The sequence below is a fragment of the Nannobrachium achirus genome, assembly GCF_963921795.1.
Source record: "Nannobrachium achirus genome assembly, chromosome: 19".
NCBI lineage: Eukaryota > Metazoa > Chordata > Actinopteri > Myctophiformes > Myctophidae > Nannobrachium > Nannobrachium achirus.
The window spans coordinates 20,735,704-20,755,686 of record NC_137826.1 but is presented as its reverse complement, the minus strand read 5'-3'; the positions used below and the strand labels follow the sequence as shown (position 1 = coordinate 20,755,686).

The following is a 19,983-nucleotide window of genomic DNA, read 5'->3' as shown; positions in this document are numbered from 1 at the left end:
AATTGCTTCACTATATAGATCACATCCCATTTCTTTTCCTAAATTTAAAAAAATATATATTTTTATTTCAAGATAATCTCTCTTTTGGGTCTCGAGTCTTTCGACTTGAAAAGTTTGGGAACCACTGACATAAATGGTTCATTATTCTATAGGCTATAACCTAATGTTATTTCTTATACCAAAGTATAACACAAATCAGAGTAGGCCTATCAACCACTCAACCAGTCACATAGATCAGTGACTGATTCTATGTATCTATCTACTGTATCTGATAGATAGATTTCAGACAGTCTGTCTGTCTGTCTGTCTGTCTGGTCTCTGTCACAGAGAGACCTTTATTGATCCCTGTTCAGAGGAAATTCAGGTCTTTATAGCAGCATATCAGTAGGACTAGCATGTACAGGATGGCTAACACTTCAACGTAGGGCCTGTCCTACCAGGTCAATTAAAAGAGAGTAGGCCCTATACAGTTTAAAAATTAAATAAGTAGACTTGCCCCCTAAAGTCTGACCAAATGTGATCTGCACTGGTTGGATGGGAATTTTTGTTAATAATTAGGCAAGTAGCTATATCATCCATGATGGTGGATACCCCTAATTATAGATTATTGACAGTGTCAACCAGGCTTCAACAGTATTGGCTTGGCTAGGCCTATATGGATATTATACTGCAAGCATTAGTACAGTCTAACAGTGAGTGATTATGAGCAAATATGTAATCTATAAAAAGTTAAAGATATAGCCTATATGCAAAAACCCTCAACAGGCATCTGTTAGGTAGTACATCTCAGTAGACCTGCTATACACGTGCAAAAGTGCCAGAATCAAGCAGGGGACATTAATCCAACAAAGTACAGGAGAGAACATATGAGGGCTTGCTTGGTTATGGAGTTTGATCACTGGAACAAAGGACTCACTAGAGTGGTGGCAGGGGAGGGCTTCATCAGGATAGCTTCCTCCTCATCCATCACCTCCAGTTTGTCCAGTTACGAGAGCTAGCCTTCGTCTTCATGAGATGGCCTTGTTCAGTTTGTTAGTGTTCCGTTCCGTGTGCCGATACCTCCTTCAGGCTTCAGACCATGGCAAAGAGGACACTCAGTGGTCACTATACTTTTAGAACACCTGCAGCAGCCTGTTGCACCGTGTTGCACACATTGACCTCAGCCTTGTCAGAATGAACAGCTTGGGGCCTCAATGTTTTCGGTCCAGTCCATTTGTTCAGTCAACATAATAGTAGGCCTATTAATAGCATATATTATACTTCAATTTGGCCCGCCACTACTACTCACAGCCACAGGAACCTCTTCGAGCCCATTTCTTAACTATAATAGTTATTAGCTCACATTCACACACATTTATTTTCACACGTCTTAATTTAATGAATAATCAATTTTGTTTAGTGGGTAGCTACTCCTCATAGGAACCTCTTCTTGCTGTAGTCCACCACAAGCTCCTCGGTATTGATTGAGCTAGAGGTGCTTGTCCCATCAACCACCCTATACCAGAGCTCAGTAGTCATTTTGTGATTATAAAAATATATAATTTATATAATTAGTGTTGAATGTAGGTTTGTGCTGTACCAACTAAGCTTACATTATAGCAATCAGGCTAGCAATCGTCAAAAAGAAAAGTTCCCTTTCTCTCATCAGTCTGTTCTTGAGATTAATAGAACTATTATAGAAATACACAATTTAATAGATAGAAAAAAAGGCTGGAGGTTTCTCAGTATAACTTACTTTGCTCATAAACAGACATTTATCCTTAAGCATTCTACATATATCTTTATTTCATATACATTGCTCTTTGTGTATTTACAGACCTAAAGGTGACTGAAAACTATTTGGTCACGAACAAGATGCCTTAAAATCAAATGAGTGAATTCCCATGAAATGTACGGTCTACTTTCATGCTCCCTAGAGCAGTAGTTCTCAAACTTTCATGTCAAGGGCCCCCCAAATGATGTATTCGGCCACACACCCCAATCTGAAGATCATTTGTGCTAGGTCCCTACATACAATTTTCTTTTTCAATATTTAAAAAAAAAAAAATGTTAGTGGGATCTAGGATGTCTGAGGAACAGCTTGCTAAATCTCACAGTGCGAAGGATATCATGGACCTAGAAATCCAAGCAGCTCCACTGCCACAAGAAAAACACAGACATGTTATACTATGACTGAAAGTTTTATTGAAGACACTGATCAACACTTCCATGAACACCTTAAGATCATAATTAATCAAGAAAAAAATAACTCTTCTTCCTCATGTAAAAAACCTCCTAGGGAAAAGACACATTAATGACACACTCCCTTGAAATCCCCATGCCTCCCTCTTCCCTCCCTCCTCCTGATTATGTGCACCCACTATTTACCACTCTCCTGACGTGCGTGGATCCATTCTGCACCTCCCAGCCCGCCTCCTGGTTTTGATCCGAACTTTGCTCCTTCTTTTAATAAAAAAAAAGGGGGGGGAGGGAAATTCCTAAAGAGAGAAAAAAAGCTCATCCCGATGCCACCAGTGACCGTGTCTCTGAGGTTCCACGTAGATAAAAAGTTAAAATTGTAGTAATTTGAAACGCCAATTGAGTCCAATTTGTTTACTATAACGATTCCAGTTTGGTGGGGAATAGGGCACTATGCGGGCTGGACTGGGCCGGGGGTCGGGATCCTCTCCCGGTAAAATGCTCCTGTTCCATGTATCCAATCCATCCTGAAGCCTAATTCTAATCCTGAACTGATCCTGAATCCTGATCCACTGATCCGGCTCCGGAATGGGGAGACAATGAGCCCAGTCCAAACCTTCAGAATACCAGTCAAAGAGAAGGAGGCAAGTTAGAATCACACCTTCGCACATAGTAAATAATAATACAAAAATCTATCAGTAAATAAAATCTAGGAGGGTGTATATTTTGTGAGGGGATTAAATTGAAAAACGACGCCATCGAGAATCACTTACAAACAAAAGTTTGTATTTTGAAATTTGAAACATTTACCAAAGCCAGAACACATGATTGCTTCTCCAAACAAAAAGTATTACGTACTACATCCAGATAAAGGATGTGGTCTCCAAACAATGCAATTAAGAAATTGCAAGACCAGTGTGCAGAACCACAGGGCCCCAAGTAACCTTACCGGTGCATTGAACTAAAGGGAAAAAAATGAAACGCGGCATGCAGAAGTAACTACAGCAACTAGCATATAGCAAAACAAAAATCTCTGTTACGATTAAAAACATTCAATAATGGTTTCTCAGGCATGGTCAAACAAATACTGAGTAAAACAAAAAAAAAGGAAGCCCTATTATGTAGTTTTCAGAATTGAGAGGCCACAGTATCATACCATTGACTCCAGTTTTGACACCTCCTCCTCCTGTTTATCCTAATATGAACTGTGTTTCCTGCTCCTGTGATCCAATCCTATACTGCTCCTCTGATCTCTACAGAGAGACACACGAGAAGGTCACAGTACAACAGTAAATCCAAGGTCAAGAAAAGCAATTCCCTCCCCATAACAAAAACCACAAGTATAACAAAAAGCAATACAATGACAAACCAAAAACATGGTGCCATTCCCTGTCAAAAAGCTCCAGGATTCAGCAGAGGAAACGTACATATTCAGATAATATCTTAATATGTATGTTTCCTTACGCAAACCTTTCTCTTTCTTTACATTATAAAGAAAGAGAAGGGGTGGAGGTGGGGTGTACATTACCTCGAGGTGAGGGCATGAAGCCAGGTGACAAGTAAGACAGGCCCACAAACAGAACAGATACTCAAATGATAAACAGATTTGGTGCTACCGGAAAAAATATAACCTTGCCAAACAAAAAAATTAAGAAATGGAAAGGGAGGGGGGGGGGGGGGGGGGGGTAACATAAACACACCACAGGAGGACAACACTGAAACAGTTACAGAGCAGATGGGTGTGTGTGAGCTCTATCTGTGTTTTATATTCAATGTCATGAAGTTTGCTCTCATCCTGGCAGTCCGAGGTGCGTTGTTGGGTTGAGCCGGCTGGTTTTTTACTGAGGGTCTCGTGTATATCTAGGAGCGTGAGCGGGAATGGCGGGGGCCGGGGGAGTAACGCGGAGACCCTCTGCTGTGACGTGGTGAGTAACTGCGTGACGCTCTGTTGCTCCGGCTCCGGCTGCGGCTGCGGGAGCGGGAGCGAGAGCGGCCGTAGCTGGGGCTGCGTGGACCGTCCACTTTCACACGAACGTAGGCAGTCTCTCCCTAAACACGCACACACATACACACGCACACACACATACATACGCACACATGGGGAAGAGGAAAGCTGTTCCATGAGATTCAAAGAAACGTTGGTTCCTGCAGACACAGAGTTACGACTGATATTATAAAAGCAATTGGATGAAGCAGCTGAGTGACTTGACAAAAACAAAAGGAACTTATCTACAGTCATAATATAGCAACTTCAGTCCATGTCTGCATTAGGAACCCAAATCAAAAGTTAAAACACTTTTTCTGTAGGGGCATCCAGGTATGTAACAGTATGACATTTTACAGTACTAACAAAATACAGCGGTATACAGTATTTCACTGTATTAAATATATATATTTGGAATATGTTTTTGTATTATTTATTTTTGGTAGCCTACTAGGGCCCATCAAAAAACAGACAAGCATCATTCTTAAATAAAAAATATTTCATTAGCCTATGAAATGAATGCACTGAAGAGCCGACTGTACTATGCCTTAGTGCGATCTTACACATAGGGCTTCTGAGGCGGTCTGAGTTGTCTGACATCGATTGCCTTGGAATAAAATTATATTTATCTCTCATACATTTCTGGTTATAGAGAACTTTAAATTACAGCAATCGTGTGTGTGTGGTTCAGAGGGAATGGCATCGTGCAGCACAAATCATTGTGTTTGAGACTAACTCATTTTGAATCACAGATATTCAAAAGAGATTAGCCCGACTCCAATGCGTTGCCATTGCAGGCAGGCACTACCAAACTGATTTGGCATAGCGGAGGTAGCGTGTCATATAAAATAATAAATAAATAATTTCTGTGAGCTCGGAAATCTTGTGGTATCAATACCGCAACCGTTTATATCACTGTAATTAGGGCTGTTGCGGTTAGGAGTTTCTGGAGACGATTAATCGTCATACAAAATAATCGCAATTGACAAATATATCATCTTTTTTTCCCCCTTCATTTTATGCCAATATCTATACTATAATTTTGCGACCGACCGACCGACCGACCGACCGACCGACCGACCGACCGACCGACCGACCGACCGACCGACCGACCGACCGACCGACCGACCGACCGACCGACCGACCGACCGACCGACCGACCGACCGACCGACCGACCGACCGACCGACCGACCGACCGACCGACCGACCGACCGACCGACCGACCGACCGACCGACCGACCGACCGACCGACCGACCGACCGACCGACCGACCGACCGACCGACCGACCGACCGACCGACCGACCGACCGACCGACCGACCGACCGACCGACCGACCGACCGACCGACCGACCGACCGACCGACCGACCGACCGACCGACCGACCGACCGACCGACCGACCGACCGACCGACCGACCGACCGACCGACCGACCGACCGACCGACCGACCGACCGACCGACCGACCGACCGACCGACCGACCGACCGACCGACTGACTGACTGTAACACCGTTTCTCCTCAGTGGCTGGAGCAATTGATCTGAAATCGCATCACCATTAGCATATGAACACACCTAACATAACTGTGAAGCCCGTTTGTCACTTTCACAAATCATATACTGTATATTAGCATTTTTATGGTGTATCTACTATCTATTCTGCATCTAGCTTGAGGCACATCTATTCTGCATCTAGCATGAGGCAACATGTTTAACCAGCTCTGTGTGTGTGTGTGTGTGTGTGTGTGTGTGTGTGTGTGTGTGTGTGTGTGTGTGTGTGTGCAGGCAGGCGGGTGTGTGTGCAGGCGGGGGGGGGGGGGACAGTATCTCTGTAGCCATTAAACGAAACGGGTTTCTTACATTGATGCTCCTACATCATGCAAGCACCAGTTAAAGTTACTTTCCATCCCTCATATACTGTGTGCACAGTGCACATCCCATAACCCACACACTGCACATCATTTTGGAGCTCATATCTTTGAACGGGTAAGGGCTAGTGATAGTATATCAACCAGTACTGTGTTCACCTTCATTCCATTAGTCTCTTATTAAACTCATCTAGTGCCACCACTAGATGGAGCCATCTCCTGCTGGGTGGGAACGCTGTAGCTGGCAGCCATTACGTGCACGATGAGTGCACGATGACTTTCGTGTGTGTCATCACTATGCGCCGGAAGGCCTTGGCTTCCATTACCTCTAGGCTAATGTTATTGTTAGAAGCACATTTTTCGGCTATTCTGCTGCGAATAAAGGCTGCCCTCTTCCAGAAAAGTATAGATTCAGAGAAAATGGGCTTCAAAGTTGGCCATCTGCAGTGGATTACTGAATAAATCGGCGGAAAATGCGCTTAGCGATCGCGGTAAACAACGGCGGCCCTCGGACCACCTACAGGGTAAATAATCAGCTCACGGTAAGGACCAAAGCATGGCGTTGCTAGCCGACAAAAAAGCCGGACTAGTTCGGGATCGGCACTGCGGATTGCGTTGCTAGCCGACAAAATGGCACTATAAGGGTTAAGGTCTTACCTTGATAGACCTGTCCAATCCCAAAACATAGTTCCACAAGTTATTCCTTGTTGAGCTACTCTGTGACTGTAAGCCAAACCTACCTCATGAGATCGAAACTTAGTGTTATCCAGCTTGCGGACGGCATAGGTCATGTCTTCTTTGCGAACAAACTCCACCGCCCCGGAGCCATCACGGAACACGTCGGCATAACATACATCACCTGCCTCGCGCATGTGGTCCTTCAGGTCCTGCCAGCTCCCACTGGGGGGAAGACCTGCACACCAAGAATGGGTGAGAGATTTGCACTCGATTACGATAATGGCTAAAATTATCACACCAATATATTTTGCAACAAATGGTGACATATCTAACATACACACAAGATTAGCAAAGGAGATAAACATAATACTGCAGAGCAGTGGTTTGTCAGAACACCCACCTGACACAATAACCCTGTACTCCGAGCGCCTGGATGGGGGTCCATATCTTCCCCTGGGGGCTCCTCCCATTCCACCACCTCCTCCACCTCCTCGGCCACCACCACCACCACCACCACCTCTTCGAGGAAACTCCACCCGGAGGCGATACACGTCCTCCGCTTCGAGGAAACTCCACCCGGAGGCGATAGCCATCGTAATCGTATCCATCGCGTCCATGAACGGCGTCCTCAGCATCTCTGTTAAGACAAAGCTACTATTACTCACTCATCAGACAAACCCCCTCCGGAGGGGTGCTCAACAGATGCACACAGCCTTGTAGTGGTGGGTAAACTTGTGCATGAGCTACTATAATGCATGCAACTGTGTGCATACAATCCCACTGACATGAGTGACTGCACAGAAACCGCACTGTCATTCACAATCGAATTGCTATCTAATCACTCACATAGGCGTAGCATACCATTTGCATCTTCTATTCAAACTAAAACATGTTAATTGACCACTGCCTACCTATCCTTTGTCTTGACTAGGACCATGTATATTTCTTTCTTTTGATACTTAAATGTGGTGCTAACACCATCTGTGTTTTGTCCAGGAACGACAGCAGGCTACCTTAATTTCAATATAAATACGCATGCATGTCTATTGTCTAGAGAAAAACTCTACCGCACCGTTTTCTGTCTGATGATGGTCTGTCCCGCCCGCCCCATGAACGAAAGTGTGAAACGTAACGGTGCCAAGAAGTGAACACGTTTATTCATACTACTACTTTCGTATATCATCGCCCTTGTTAATGTTCACAGCAAAGAATTAGTTCATATGAACGAATCGGTTAATGACCCATCACTACAGCCTTGAACCACCAAGACATCTGTGTAAACAAACAATTTGGGTCAACATTTGAGAGTAAATTTGTGTTTTTTTAAAGGTTTGCCTTGTTCGAGGTTAGGTAAAAAGGGTAAGCCATTTATTATAATTTTGTAATCACTCAAATTCTTAATATTTGCAAAGCAAAAAGCACCTGTTTTTAGGCATTTTGTGTACTTGTTTAGCCTGTATAAATCCTGTCTCCTAATTGGATACAATTGGGATCCCAACCTGTCCTGAACATGTATTTTCTGTTTTCTAAAGAACTGGAGAGACGGGGAGAGTCCTGTTAAACTTACTTAAACACACTACAGCAATGATTACTATCAAATATAAAGCTAATTAAAATACCACAAGTGATATTTACATGCAGTAAGATTACTTCACCTTTAATGGCATTACCTTCTCAGTTGCGTTTACCTGTCAGAATGCCTGCTGTGATGAGTGCACTTTACAGTACGAGTATGAAATTTGGCACACTGTTCAGCATGCAGATTTGTACCGTGGTTACCAAGCCCCCAGAAAGGCTGGTAAACTGTGAGGCTTCCCTGCACTACTGCCCAAAAGCTGACTGCAGGTAGCAACTGCTGGCACCGGCACACTTCCGCATTTGGGGACTCACTCTGTCACTCAGACATTCTGGGTGCTTAGACTGAGTGCCCAAATGCGGAAGTGGAGGTACATCTGGGAGACCGACTCCCAGATGTACTACTCCTTTAAGTTAATGAAATGCCACCCCGGTTTTTCACTACAAAATGCAAACATGGCCGCCTGGTGATGAATATGGTCTATGAAAGCCTTGGTGCAATCGAGGTACTTCCGGCAGTGTTCCGTGTGCTTCAAACATCACTGAGCAACTTTAATTGAAATGACTAGCTGGAGGCAGTCCGCCCTCTAGTTTATAATAGGGACTTTAAGCTCTGATGGCTACAGCAGACGGCTACAGCAACCGGAAATGGATCAGTGCTTGATAGATAAATCTGCTTGCCATCGCAGCTGTCCCTAGTCCCTAAAACGGCAGAAGTTCCCTTTCCACGTAGTGGCTACAACGTCTGCATAGACGCGTCGCCATGGGAACCAAAGAGTTCAGTAAAAGGGGTGGGAGTCGTGGGACCCCGTTGTCGACAGCCGTTTGCTAAAGAATTTTTACTGCAATGGCAATTGCGTCATAGCAGCCGTACTCCGCCCGGCGTTGCCTAAAAATCAGAGCTTAAAGTCCCTATTATACCTCTATAGCGGTAACCATCGCAGCCATTTTCCAAAATGGCCGCCACGGCATTACCTGCCCTTATTTGACCATTAACTCAGATTCTAGACCACCTAGGTCAGGATAATGATTCCAGTCAGTGTCTAACCCTACATTTTCAAGGATGAGGAATACAGAGGTAGGCTACTATTTACAACATGATGGCAAGTGGCAACTACTTTACTACAAATACCTGGCATTCAAGGAACTAAGTAAAAACATAATTTTCCTTAATTACAGAATCAGCCAGTTACGTGTGCAGTCGTGGTGACCCCAAGTGGCCATGGCTATCCTGACAAAAACATGACTGAGTGACCACCTCAATGAAAGGCCACACTTGCCGCCAGAGGAGGTGGAGGCCATTTTGAAAATGGCTGCCATGGTTACCGCGGGACAAATCTGCAATTGCCATAATAGCCAAAACTAGTTCTTAGGGCTCTGATTGATTGATTAGATACTTCATTAAACGGTTTGCATAGGAAAAGGTACGGCTCACTGATACAAAGGTCAACTAAAAGGATGAATACCATAAGAAAGCTTTTAGGCTTGTTTAAATTGGGGTCCCTTTCTTCTCAATCCATACAAGGCCTAGGGGCATTCTGCTCTAACAGTGTCCCAAATGTCATGCTTGTATCGAAAACTGCACTATTTCTTTCGCATAGGCGCCATGCGGGCTATTCACTGACCACTGAAAGGGTTTCAATCAACAACGGTCCCCACTTTGAGAACCCGCGTTTGTTGTTGAAAATGGCAGCCTGCACGGCACGGCTCGGCACAGATATTCACCTCGGATCCTCGAACTCCACGAACGCAAAAGGCGGCCCTCCTCTCCCGTTCTTCAGGTCGATGTCTCGGATCGCCCCGTACTTGTAGAAGACGTCCTCCACGTCCTTGGTGCGGATGTCGGGGGGCAGGTTCCCCACGTACACCCGACAGTCGTTGTTCCCCGCCGGGCCCCGGATCACGCTCCCGCCGCCAGACATGATGCCGATAAAACAAGCTGCTTCTTTTCTGTTAGAGTTAGCTTAGCGGACAAGGCTATCCTAAAACAAATAACGATGGTTTGACCTTCGCCACAGCCAAGAAAATATCACACAACTTACCTGGCTGTCTTTAGTTAACGTTACACGGATGATATCATACAACGTGTCGCGGTGGAGGTAAAAAAATCTATGGTAAAATCTCTAAAACGCCAAGAAACAAAAGACTCGGCTATGGGAGGTAACCTAGCCTCTGCTCGACGACCCTGGGCCTAGCTACTACGTCATCACAGTACAAAGCAATGGTGCGCTCCTTTTCACACACGGCGCTGCGTTTCTCAGAACGCAAGAACATTTATTTTATAACCAGTGGTGGTGGGAAAAGTAGGCTACTCACATTTTGTACAATACTCTGCTACAATACTAACCTCGCCTCACCAGGCTTTACTACAATACAAATACAATTCAACGTTTATCCTCGAGTAAACGCACAAAAGTATTGTTATTAAAGTAATCAAACTGTACTTAAAGGAGTAGTTCACCCCCAAAATGACTTTTTTTCTATTGATTACTCAGGCCATGGAGAGTAGAGTTCAATAATATTTTTTGTTTTTTGTCACATTCCTAAGACAACATTTTGATTCGAGTAAATTTACCCACATTGATTCCGGATGGTGACCCGTTTCGAAACGGGTCACCATCCGGAATCAATGGGGGTAAATTTTATTGTTATCACATTTTTATCTTAGGAATGTGACAAAAACCAAAAAATATTATTGAACTCTACTCTCCATGGCCTGAGTAATCAATAGAAAAAAAGTCATTTTGGGGGTGAACTACTCCTTTAAAGTACCAAAAGTAGAAAGTCCATTCCAAGTTTCAAATGTTTAAAAATCTTTTGAAAATAGCAGATCTACAAGCAATTGTGAGCTTGCAGATCTGCTATTTTCAAATGCCTCAAATGAAATAGGGCTGCAGTTGTTAATGTTTTTTAGTAAAAGTACAATATTTGGATCCGAGATGTAGTGGAGTGACTGAGTAGAAGTAAAAGTATTGTAAATACTCAAGTAAAGTACAAATATCTCAATTGTAGTTAAGTACAGTAACTAGTAGGCTATTAAGTTACTTACTTTCCACCACTGTTTTCACAGAACGCATGAACATTTTTAACTCGCCGCCTCCGCCCTGCTCGCGCTCCTCCGGCATGCGCCGTCTTGCTAAAGGATCGGACCCATCAAAGAGGGTACAAACAGGGTACAAAGGGCAGGGAGCAGAGTGCAGACCTATTTATTTATCTACTTACTGCTGTTTACACTTTACAGTCACAAGCAGTGAAATGCCAGGAGGAGTCGACATATACAGTGAATTTCAAATATAATTTAATTTAAATTACCTTGTAGTCCTAAATTGCCTGTTTTAAACTACAGTCTATGGTTTTAAAACAGTCTGTTAGAATAGAAACAATCCTAGAACTATTTTTAGACTGGCTGTTGTGATGTGCCATAATCCTGTTATGTAGGCTTAAGGTTCTATAAATGTTACTTCACCAAAGTTGGCTTACACCAGCATAACAATGACATAGACAGCAGTCTTTGTTTCCAATTTAAATTTACTGAACAAATATAAAAACGTTAAATTGACAATCATTCAAGCTTTCCCATTTTCAGTGCAATATCCAGTCAGTGAAGAAAAGAAACATAATAAATAATCTTAAAAAAAGAAATGATAACATAAACGTAAATATCCCACAGAACCTGAATTTCACCTTCAATAAATAGCATATACCGTCCCCAACCGTCTGCATGCATCCCCCAAGGATCCCCAACAGAAAGATTCAAAATCAGTTTAACCACTTTAAATCTGTGATGCATTGTAGATAAGCTATTTGAGAATAGCCGATCTACAAACAATTAGTCACAGCATTAATAGTCTGTTATTTCTTGATAGTGTAATGCTGCTCTGCCTAATTACATTGCTATGGCAGCAAAACATTTGTACTATATCCTATTCCTATCCACCTGTTTCAGCTGGAATTTACTGCAGAATTATGTGTGGGGCACTACCGGAGAACAACTGACATACACGTCGCATCGCAGTTGCAACGATTGAGCTTGTAAATGACACTTGGCTGTGACGCTGGAACTGCCCCACACCTTCTGCGCAACGCACAATGGGACGTTGGAAACTTGTGGATATTAAAATTGGATCATGCTAGTCACGCTCATGTCACCATAAATCAGCCATAACCATATAAGTTCCCAATGCAGCTACGCCCAAATATGGAGTGTGTTGTCTAACCTCAATGTGTCTCTTGGCATCAGGCACAAACATATCAGTATAATGCAGCTACGCCCAAATATGGAGTGTGTTGTCTAACCTCAATGTGTCTCTTGGCATCAGGCACAAACATATCAGTATATGCCCATTTATGGACATATACTGATATGTTTGCAGGGATATCCATATAGGAGCACAGAAGGGGGAAAGCCTATAAATATATGAGCATTACACTGATGACTTCAGCACAAGGACTGACAGATATCAGTCGGATCGGCAGTGCGACGAACCTCTAATAAAATCATAAATTCAGCTCATACATTATAAGTAAGTAGCAGTGTAATTACCAGGATTATGCACAGTGACGTGGCCATTTTCTAATAATGACTGACACTTCACAGCTGTCCCGCTTGATCCGATTAGTTTATGTTCAATAATGACCATCTCACTGTACATTATCCCTTGCATATATTCCTCCCTGGCCAACACAACATTCAGGTTGAGAACCAATGTATGCGTTATGTTATAAAGGCCATTCACAAAATAATATGTTTGACTTGTGACATGTTTTGACTTCAGACTAGAGTTATGGTTGTAGTGTTGCTGACAAACATAACAATCTTCTGTAAGGCATCACAAATACTGTAAATCGAACACTTGAGTACTTCATGCCGGAATGTTCCTCAGTCCTTCTTGGCATTCTTATCCTTGCGTCGCTGTCTGGCTTCAGATGCCATTTTGAGAAGTGACAGCAGAATAGGCACACACATGGGCAGGAACAGCGGTATGTAGATGGCAAACTTCTGGTCATCAGGGAAGTAGAGGAGATGGAGGAGGGAGGGGTCGAAGAAAGCCCTCTCTGAAGCAAGGATAGCTTCTTTACTGTACTGCAGAGCAAGGCCCAGGTTTCCTGCCTCCAGCTCACCCACAGCCAACTGTAGAGCAGTGACCGTGCTAGATACCTGCACGATGGGAACAATCAATCATATAAGAAATTGTGAAAATTACAGATACTGTATGTTCAGAATTCATTGTACATGTGTGAACTTTGACAGAACAGTTAAAATTGGACATCATTATCGGTTTCTGCTTTTGTGCTCTTTGATCAAGGAACCATAAGGAGCAATTCCATTCATGGTGAAAAAGCACATAAACAAATGTAAACAACATAACAACCTTGTACATACAACCAAACAAAGTAAATTGATGTAGCACAGCTTACTTGCTGGGCAATGTTGTCATTGATGACAATGTTGCCTATCTGGTCAAGGAGCTGTGCCAGGGAGGTGATGGTGGTAGTTGCCGTAGCAATATTCTCCACACTACGACTCCACATGAGGCGATCAAGCTCCCAGTCAGCCAATCCTGCGTTGCCACATGGTGCCATCAGGAAGCCAGGGGGAGAGTTAGATGACTGCACACCCAACATAAGCCTGGAGAGCAGAGCAGGGCAGAGGAAAGTTTTATCATGCTTATTGCTTATTGTTAGATGATAAAATGTATACAAATAATATAATGTATATTCATACACACAAACACAATTTACCGAAGTTGTGCGAGGAAGACTCCCATGACTTCAGCCATGTTAATGTTGATGTTTACTGGAAATTCAGTCTCTGGGCCATAGTTATCATTGACGTTATAGACCTATTAAGAAAATATATCATTTTACACTGATAGTTGAACAAGGTCTGTCTAATTTGCAGACCAACACATCACACAACACCACACCACACCACACCACACCACACCACACCACACATACTTTAAGAAGACTGGGTTTCTAATACCTGCAGAGCAGACTGCCCAATCTCCTTTAAAAATAACAATTCTCTTCGTCTGATGCCCTTAGAACAGTGTTGATCTTACCATGATACCGCCCCACCGCGGTGAGTGAAATGCGTTGGAAGGTACATCCTGCTTCCTGTGGCCTTGGATGTAAAGTGGAGAGTGGTGAGCGTCAGGGACGTACAGCAGAAAGTTCAGCACTGGGTTGGAAGACGCAGCATTTGAACCTGGACACAAAATATAATCACCCTCAGTGGTTTTCAAACTTTTTGACTCACCAAAGATCAAGTCAAAATCTCAAGGCACGCCCGTTTTCATATCCGTGCAAAAAAACCTGAATAACACCCGTTATCACTCTGTAAAATGTATTTCTATTTTCTAATGTTTAACCACTTAAAAGACAAATTGTGAAATTGAAAAAGATAGATCATTCTTTTGACCTGGCAACTTACAAGCCCAAAACAGAGACAGCAAGTCTAAAGTTGTTACTTAAAATATATGTTTTTAGGTTATAGAATTTGCTTCTGCTGTGGGAAATGAGTGAGTAAGTGTTTCATGTGACGGCACACCGTTTGGAAACCACTGACCATATACCACTTTGCTCATCAGTGATTTCAACATCTAGCAAAACATTTTCCATAAAACTGTGCAGCTATATTGTATTTATTAATATCTTACCTAGCCTAGCTTCCACAGGGTTGATGACATGTGCGAGGCTGTCAGCGTTGAGTGTGTAGGCATTGAGGCTGCTGTCAAAGCGAGAGTTCACCCCCAGCACAGCATAGTACAAGATCTGTATGGAGAACAGGTACGCAGGCATAGCTAGTATATTTTCTACAAAGTGTTCTTTGCAAACACACAAACAAGGGATGGGAATCTTCAGGGGCAAAATGCTCACAGTGACTTTACCTGAGAGTCTATGCTAAAGTTGGCCACATGGGCCAGTTTTGTAAGCAAAGGCTGGATGTAGCTCTGCACAGCTCCCTCTATGTCCCATTGTAGGTTGTGCGACTTTGGGTCTGGGTTCAACAGGCTGAATGTGATTTCATAGCCTGAAACAGTGACAACAAAAGAGATTTAAGAAATTAAATTCATTTCTGCATGTCATTAATATATAGAATATATTAGATTATGTCATATCTGCCATGTGCAACTTCAAAGCCTAAAAAACAAACAGAATCGTCCACAACAAAATCTCAATTGAATCGTTAATCACAATTATTTGAGTGACAATTAATCGCCATGTAAAATGTCATAATCGTGACAGCCCTAAATGTCATTGTCCATCAACATTTGTGGAAGTGTGTCCAATTTCACACAACAAAAAATATGTCACAATCCAGGAGTCGATATTTTTTTTGGCTGTTGCTCATTTAAACATACAACATACAACAATGTACCGTATGATGCAAAATGAACTCAAACTACTTTGAGTAGAACGTTCATATTCATTATGGGAGGATGAAAATGTGCTGCAAACAAAGTCTAACCTGGGCTGGATTTGAAGGCTCTCATGCTATCAGCCCTACTCTCCTTGTTGCCGGGACTGAGACGGACTCTGTCACTAAGGGCGGCGGTGATGTCAGCATGGCTGAAAGACATAACCTGCAGCACCTGCTTGACCCGCGGCTGAATGTGTGTGAGGAGCTGTGGCAGAGTAGTCTTGCCCAGTCTCATGGGCGGATCGATACGAAGCACTGCTGTCCGCCGCTGACCAACGTACACCGTCACTTCCTGAGAGTATTAGATTGGCCAATGGGAACATACAGAAAACACACAAGAGTAATGTTACACAAAGAGAACATCAAAATCCAATGATTAAGAAAACTGAAATAATCATGTATCTAAGAATGTACAAAAATGTGTAGTCTTGATAAAGAGGGAAAGCAAAGAAAACTAGCAGAAAATGTCCAAAAAAGGTATGGGACAGTCAGAGGAGTGCAGAGAAATAGAGAGGACACTAAGAAAGAGATTGTGATTAACCTCAGGCAGCAAGGACGATGATTCTGGAATGACATACACAACGACAGATCCACATGGGCTCTCACTGAGCATGTGCAGAGAGAGATCTGCATCTAAAAAAAACAGAAGGAACAATTTAGTCACATAGTGGTCTCAATAGAATATTTTTAGGGTTGTTTACACACAAAAAGCAGTAAAACATGTTTATATTCATTCATAAATGTCAGAAATGTTGCAAGCAGCAGTAACATAGTGTGATTACCTGTAGTTTTATTTGTGTTATTAGCTGAACTTCCTTTACAGATATTGTGTATGCATTTGGAAACATGTTGGGGGCCCTTAGAATTACTTATTATTTAAGCAAAAATAAAATGTTTCAGTGCCCGTCATTTGTAAAAAAAATAATAATAATAATTGGGTGAAGTGTTGTTTGCCATGTCATGTTTAAAATTTGCAGGACAGCAGCAGACACCACCTCGGCCAATGGTGGAACCATTTTGAAGCTCTAAAAGAGTAGCAATTATGAAATGAACGCCATACAAATACAATTCATAGTCTTTTCATCTGATGCAGCCTGGATAACATCTGTTCATTTCCGATGCAGGACAAAGGACAAATGTCCCTTCTGGGATTAATAAAGTAGCCTGCTGCTTATTCTCTGATCCATATCCGCAGATAGCAGAGTTCCAGTGCCATGCCTTCCTACTGCGTCTCATAAACTGTGACTTCTTTTTGTCGTTTTTATTTCCCATTCCAAAAACTTGCCAGGCTTTATCTGTTCATGTTACAGTAAACGTCTCATTGGAAGTTGTCTGTGGTAGGATATTAAATAATATCTGTCTATTTAGTGTATTTAAGACATCATCCTATGTGTGTTAAAAGTCACGGGTATTCTGTCTTTCTGGACACTGTGACTTATATCTCTGTTAAAGTGTAATTTACTGCAGGAAGGAGGATATGTCATGGTCAGACTGGAGTCTTAATGAACAGACACTTGAGATAATGATGGCTCAAGTGGACGCTTGGACATCCACAAAGAAGCCCTTGTCCCTGCAACGTAACCATCTCCTCATCCATATTATGTTTAACTGACCAATGAAACTGTGACATGTATAGATAAGAACATATCATTATTTATGTATTTTTGGACCATATGTTGAATGTAAAATCTAATGTATTCAGAAGAAAATGATGTACCACTGAGACTGACTATAGGATTTAATACACATACAGAAACAGATTACAGTGTGTGGTGTCTTTACTTTCCTTTTTACATTCTTGGGGAAACTGTTTATTCTTGCAATTAATTACATTCTAAGGTAATTTCCAACAGGCTGTTTGCCTCATTTTCTTCAAATTTACACATGAGCAATTCTTAAACCGTGCCCTGATATTCAGCCATTGTTGTCCAAGACCGTTTCATGTTTCACCATTTCATGACATTGGTCTTTTCTTAGGAGCAAAACATGCAAAATACAACATTTACACATACGTGAAATGTGCCCTCCTAATTTAACCTATCCTAACTATTATGAGCAGTGGGTACTATTAAAACATTTAATATGAGGTCCATTGTGTGTATCCTTTTCTGCCTAGTCATCATTCTCACCACTCTTAGTTTAAGATGTATTCAGGTCACTTGGTGTATTGTTGAGAGAGTTTAACGCTGAATATACTGTAACATCTCACCTGCAGCAGTGGGCTGATTTAAAGAATCCTCCTCCATGATGGTAGCTGTACGGTACTTTGTCTCATATCTGTACCTTAAAGCTGTGTCCTCTGGAAAGAAGAACAAGTCAAAACAACTGAATTTAAGGGGAGATATCATGGTCTGTCCTCGTAGTTTATAACACCACACAGCAATGCAACATTATCATCAGTTCACCTTTCATAAATTAGAGTGAATGTTATGGTAACAAAAGCAGTTGTCATTCAGTATTTCATAGAAAACAAGTGATGAAAAGTAACAGTAGACTAAAATGCCAGTTTAATACAATTCAAGCTTTACAATAACATTCCACATCCTCACCATCTACCGTGTGCTCCTCATCTTCAGTCTGTATCAACGGAACCTTCTTCTGCTGTTCAGGGGTCAGGGTTCCACGTGCAAACACTACCTCCACATCAACACTCAGCTGCAGCTGCAAAACAAATCAGGGTTTTCACTGCTTAGATGCATGCCTACGCAGTACATAGACAGTAAAGGAATTATGGGTCAAATGCCAGACCGTATCAGACTAAATCCTAGTATAACAACAATCTAAGAACAACAATTTCAAAAGGATCACTAACATAAAAGGACACACACACACACACACACACACACACACACACCTGAAGCTTGGCCAATTCCTTGATCTCACTGACAGGTAGCCATGCACGGTAGGTTTCAGTGGTCCGCCACCACAGAGGGACCCCCACGACAATGACGACTGCTGCAATGGCCAGAGCAGCGAGCTGGCCTCGCTTGCGTTCTGTATGAGAGATACAGACAAACAGACAGCAAAGCAGAAGCCAGTGGCCATTAAAAGAGTGTCAGGTGTTGAGCGAAGGATGAACCCTTTCAGCCAGGGATCTTCAACAGGGGGTCGGGACCGCTATGGGGTCCTCAGAGTTACTACAGGGGGGCCACCACATCTTTGAGTGATAATAACTTTGTTTTTACATTAACCAGCATCTCTATTCTGAGGAGAATGTTAGACAGTATGTAGTGGGGGTCCCTGCTCTGCTTCATCCCTCTCTCAGCTAGGGGGTTCTTGGCATGAAAAAGCGTTGAAGACCCCTGCTTTAAGCACTCAAGGTAAAAGCTTCCATTATTTATTATTTATTTTGACGTGACACATTGCGCCAGCATGGGGTTAATTGTTCAGGAGTTGTTCACGCTGGTGGATGTCTAGCTCAGCTAGGCTAACATAAACAGTACACCTACACTACAGGAAACAATCCCCTTTATTATTATCATCATTACACAGTTATTACACAGCAAAATCAGTGTTAATATATATCCACTCCCAGACTCAGGATTCTATTGTGTACTTTCAGCTGTTTAACATTCAAGAGATAAAAAGAAAATATGAGGAGTTTATGTGTCCACGTCTGGTGACAACAAATGTAGCCCACAAGCTACTGCTGCTGTGTGCCTACAACTATGCACTCTTCTGAGCCCAAGACCAGTCATTTGGTTCTTCTGTGCACTCAACATGAAACACATGCCGGCTGACGACCCTGACCAGATTATTGGATTGCACAATTAATGTATTATTATAGATGAGTACATCTGGCTGTCCTGTCTCCAGAACTGTAGTAGTGTGTACTGTACTGTGAGCATTGCATTGTGTGCCATGATCTAGGTCGTTACTTGCTTGAGTACCGCTATGGTGTGAAAAGTAATGAGTAGACATGACAACTATGTTCTAGAGTCGAAGTTAGCGAATGGAAATGTAATAATCTACATTTATCCACATCTACTACCATGAATTCACTCACCCACTTCCGTGCTCGCCATTTGACTTATGCCAATGAGCTGACAGGGTGCGTTACATTCATTCCAACCAGTTTAACCTTTATCACGTGACCTAAGTAGCCAGGCTTGCTCTACGGGTGGATCTCTTTATTTCAAATGAAAGGACAGTCAGTAGCTTTTAAATTAAGCTATCTTAAGCAACAACAAAAGCCCCATAACATCATCACCCTCCGCTATTAGAACAGCGGAGATTGAGGTTCTGGGGCTGGAGTATAGACATAATACGGAATAAT

At 42.6% G+C, this 19,983-nt stretch overlaps 2 protein-coding genes across 2 annotated transcripts; both read right to left on the bottom strand.

Annotated features, from left to right (window-relative positions):
* Positions 1-2,197: 2,197 nt before the first annotated feature.
* srsf1b (serine and arginine rich splicing factor 1b) lies at positions 2,198-10,458 on the bottom strand. Its single transcript, XM_080749748.1, is given in 5 exon segments — positions 2,198-4,227; positions 6,769-6,941; positions 7,107-7,237; positions 7,239-7,343; positions 10,007-10,458. Coding segments are annotated over 5 exon segments (795 nt in total). The 5' UTR covers positions 10,204-10,458; the 3' UTR covers positions 2,198-4,038.
* Positions 10,459-12,592: 2,134 nt separating this feature from the next.
* pigs (phosphatidylinositol glycan anchor biosynthesis, class S) lies at positions 12,593-19,732 on the bottom strand (the record flags this gene model as incomplete). Its single annotated transcript, XM_080748557.1, has 12 exons — positions 12,593-13,439; positions 13,700-13,910; positions 14,024-14,124; positions 14,347-14,492; positions 14,944-15,058; positions 15,175-15,317; positions 15,756-15,999; positions 16,249-16,340; positions 17,917-18,006; positions 18,257-18,368; positions 18,562-18,701; positions 19,714-19,732. 12 exons carry the CDS (start codon positions 19,730-19,732, stop codon positions 13,161-13,163), a joined length of 1,692 nt encoding a protein of 563 aa, XP_080604683.1. The 3' UTR covers positions 12,593-13,160.
* Positions 19,733-19,983: the final 251 nt, after the last annotated feature.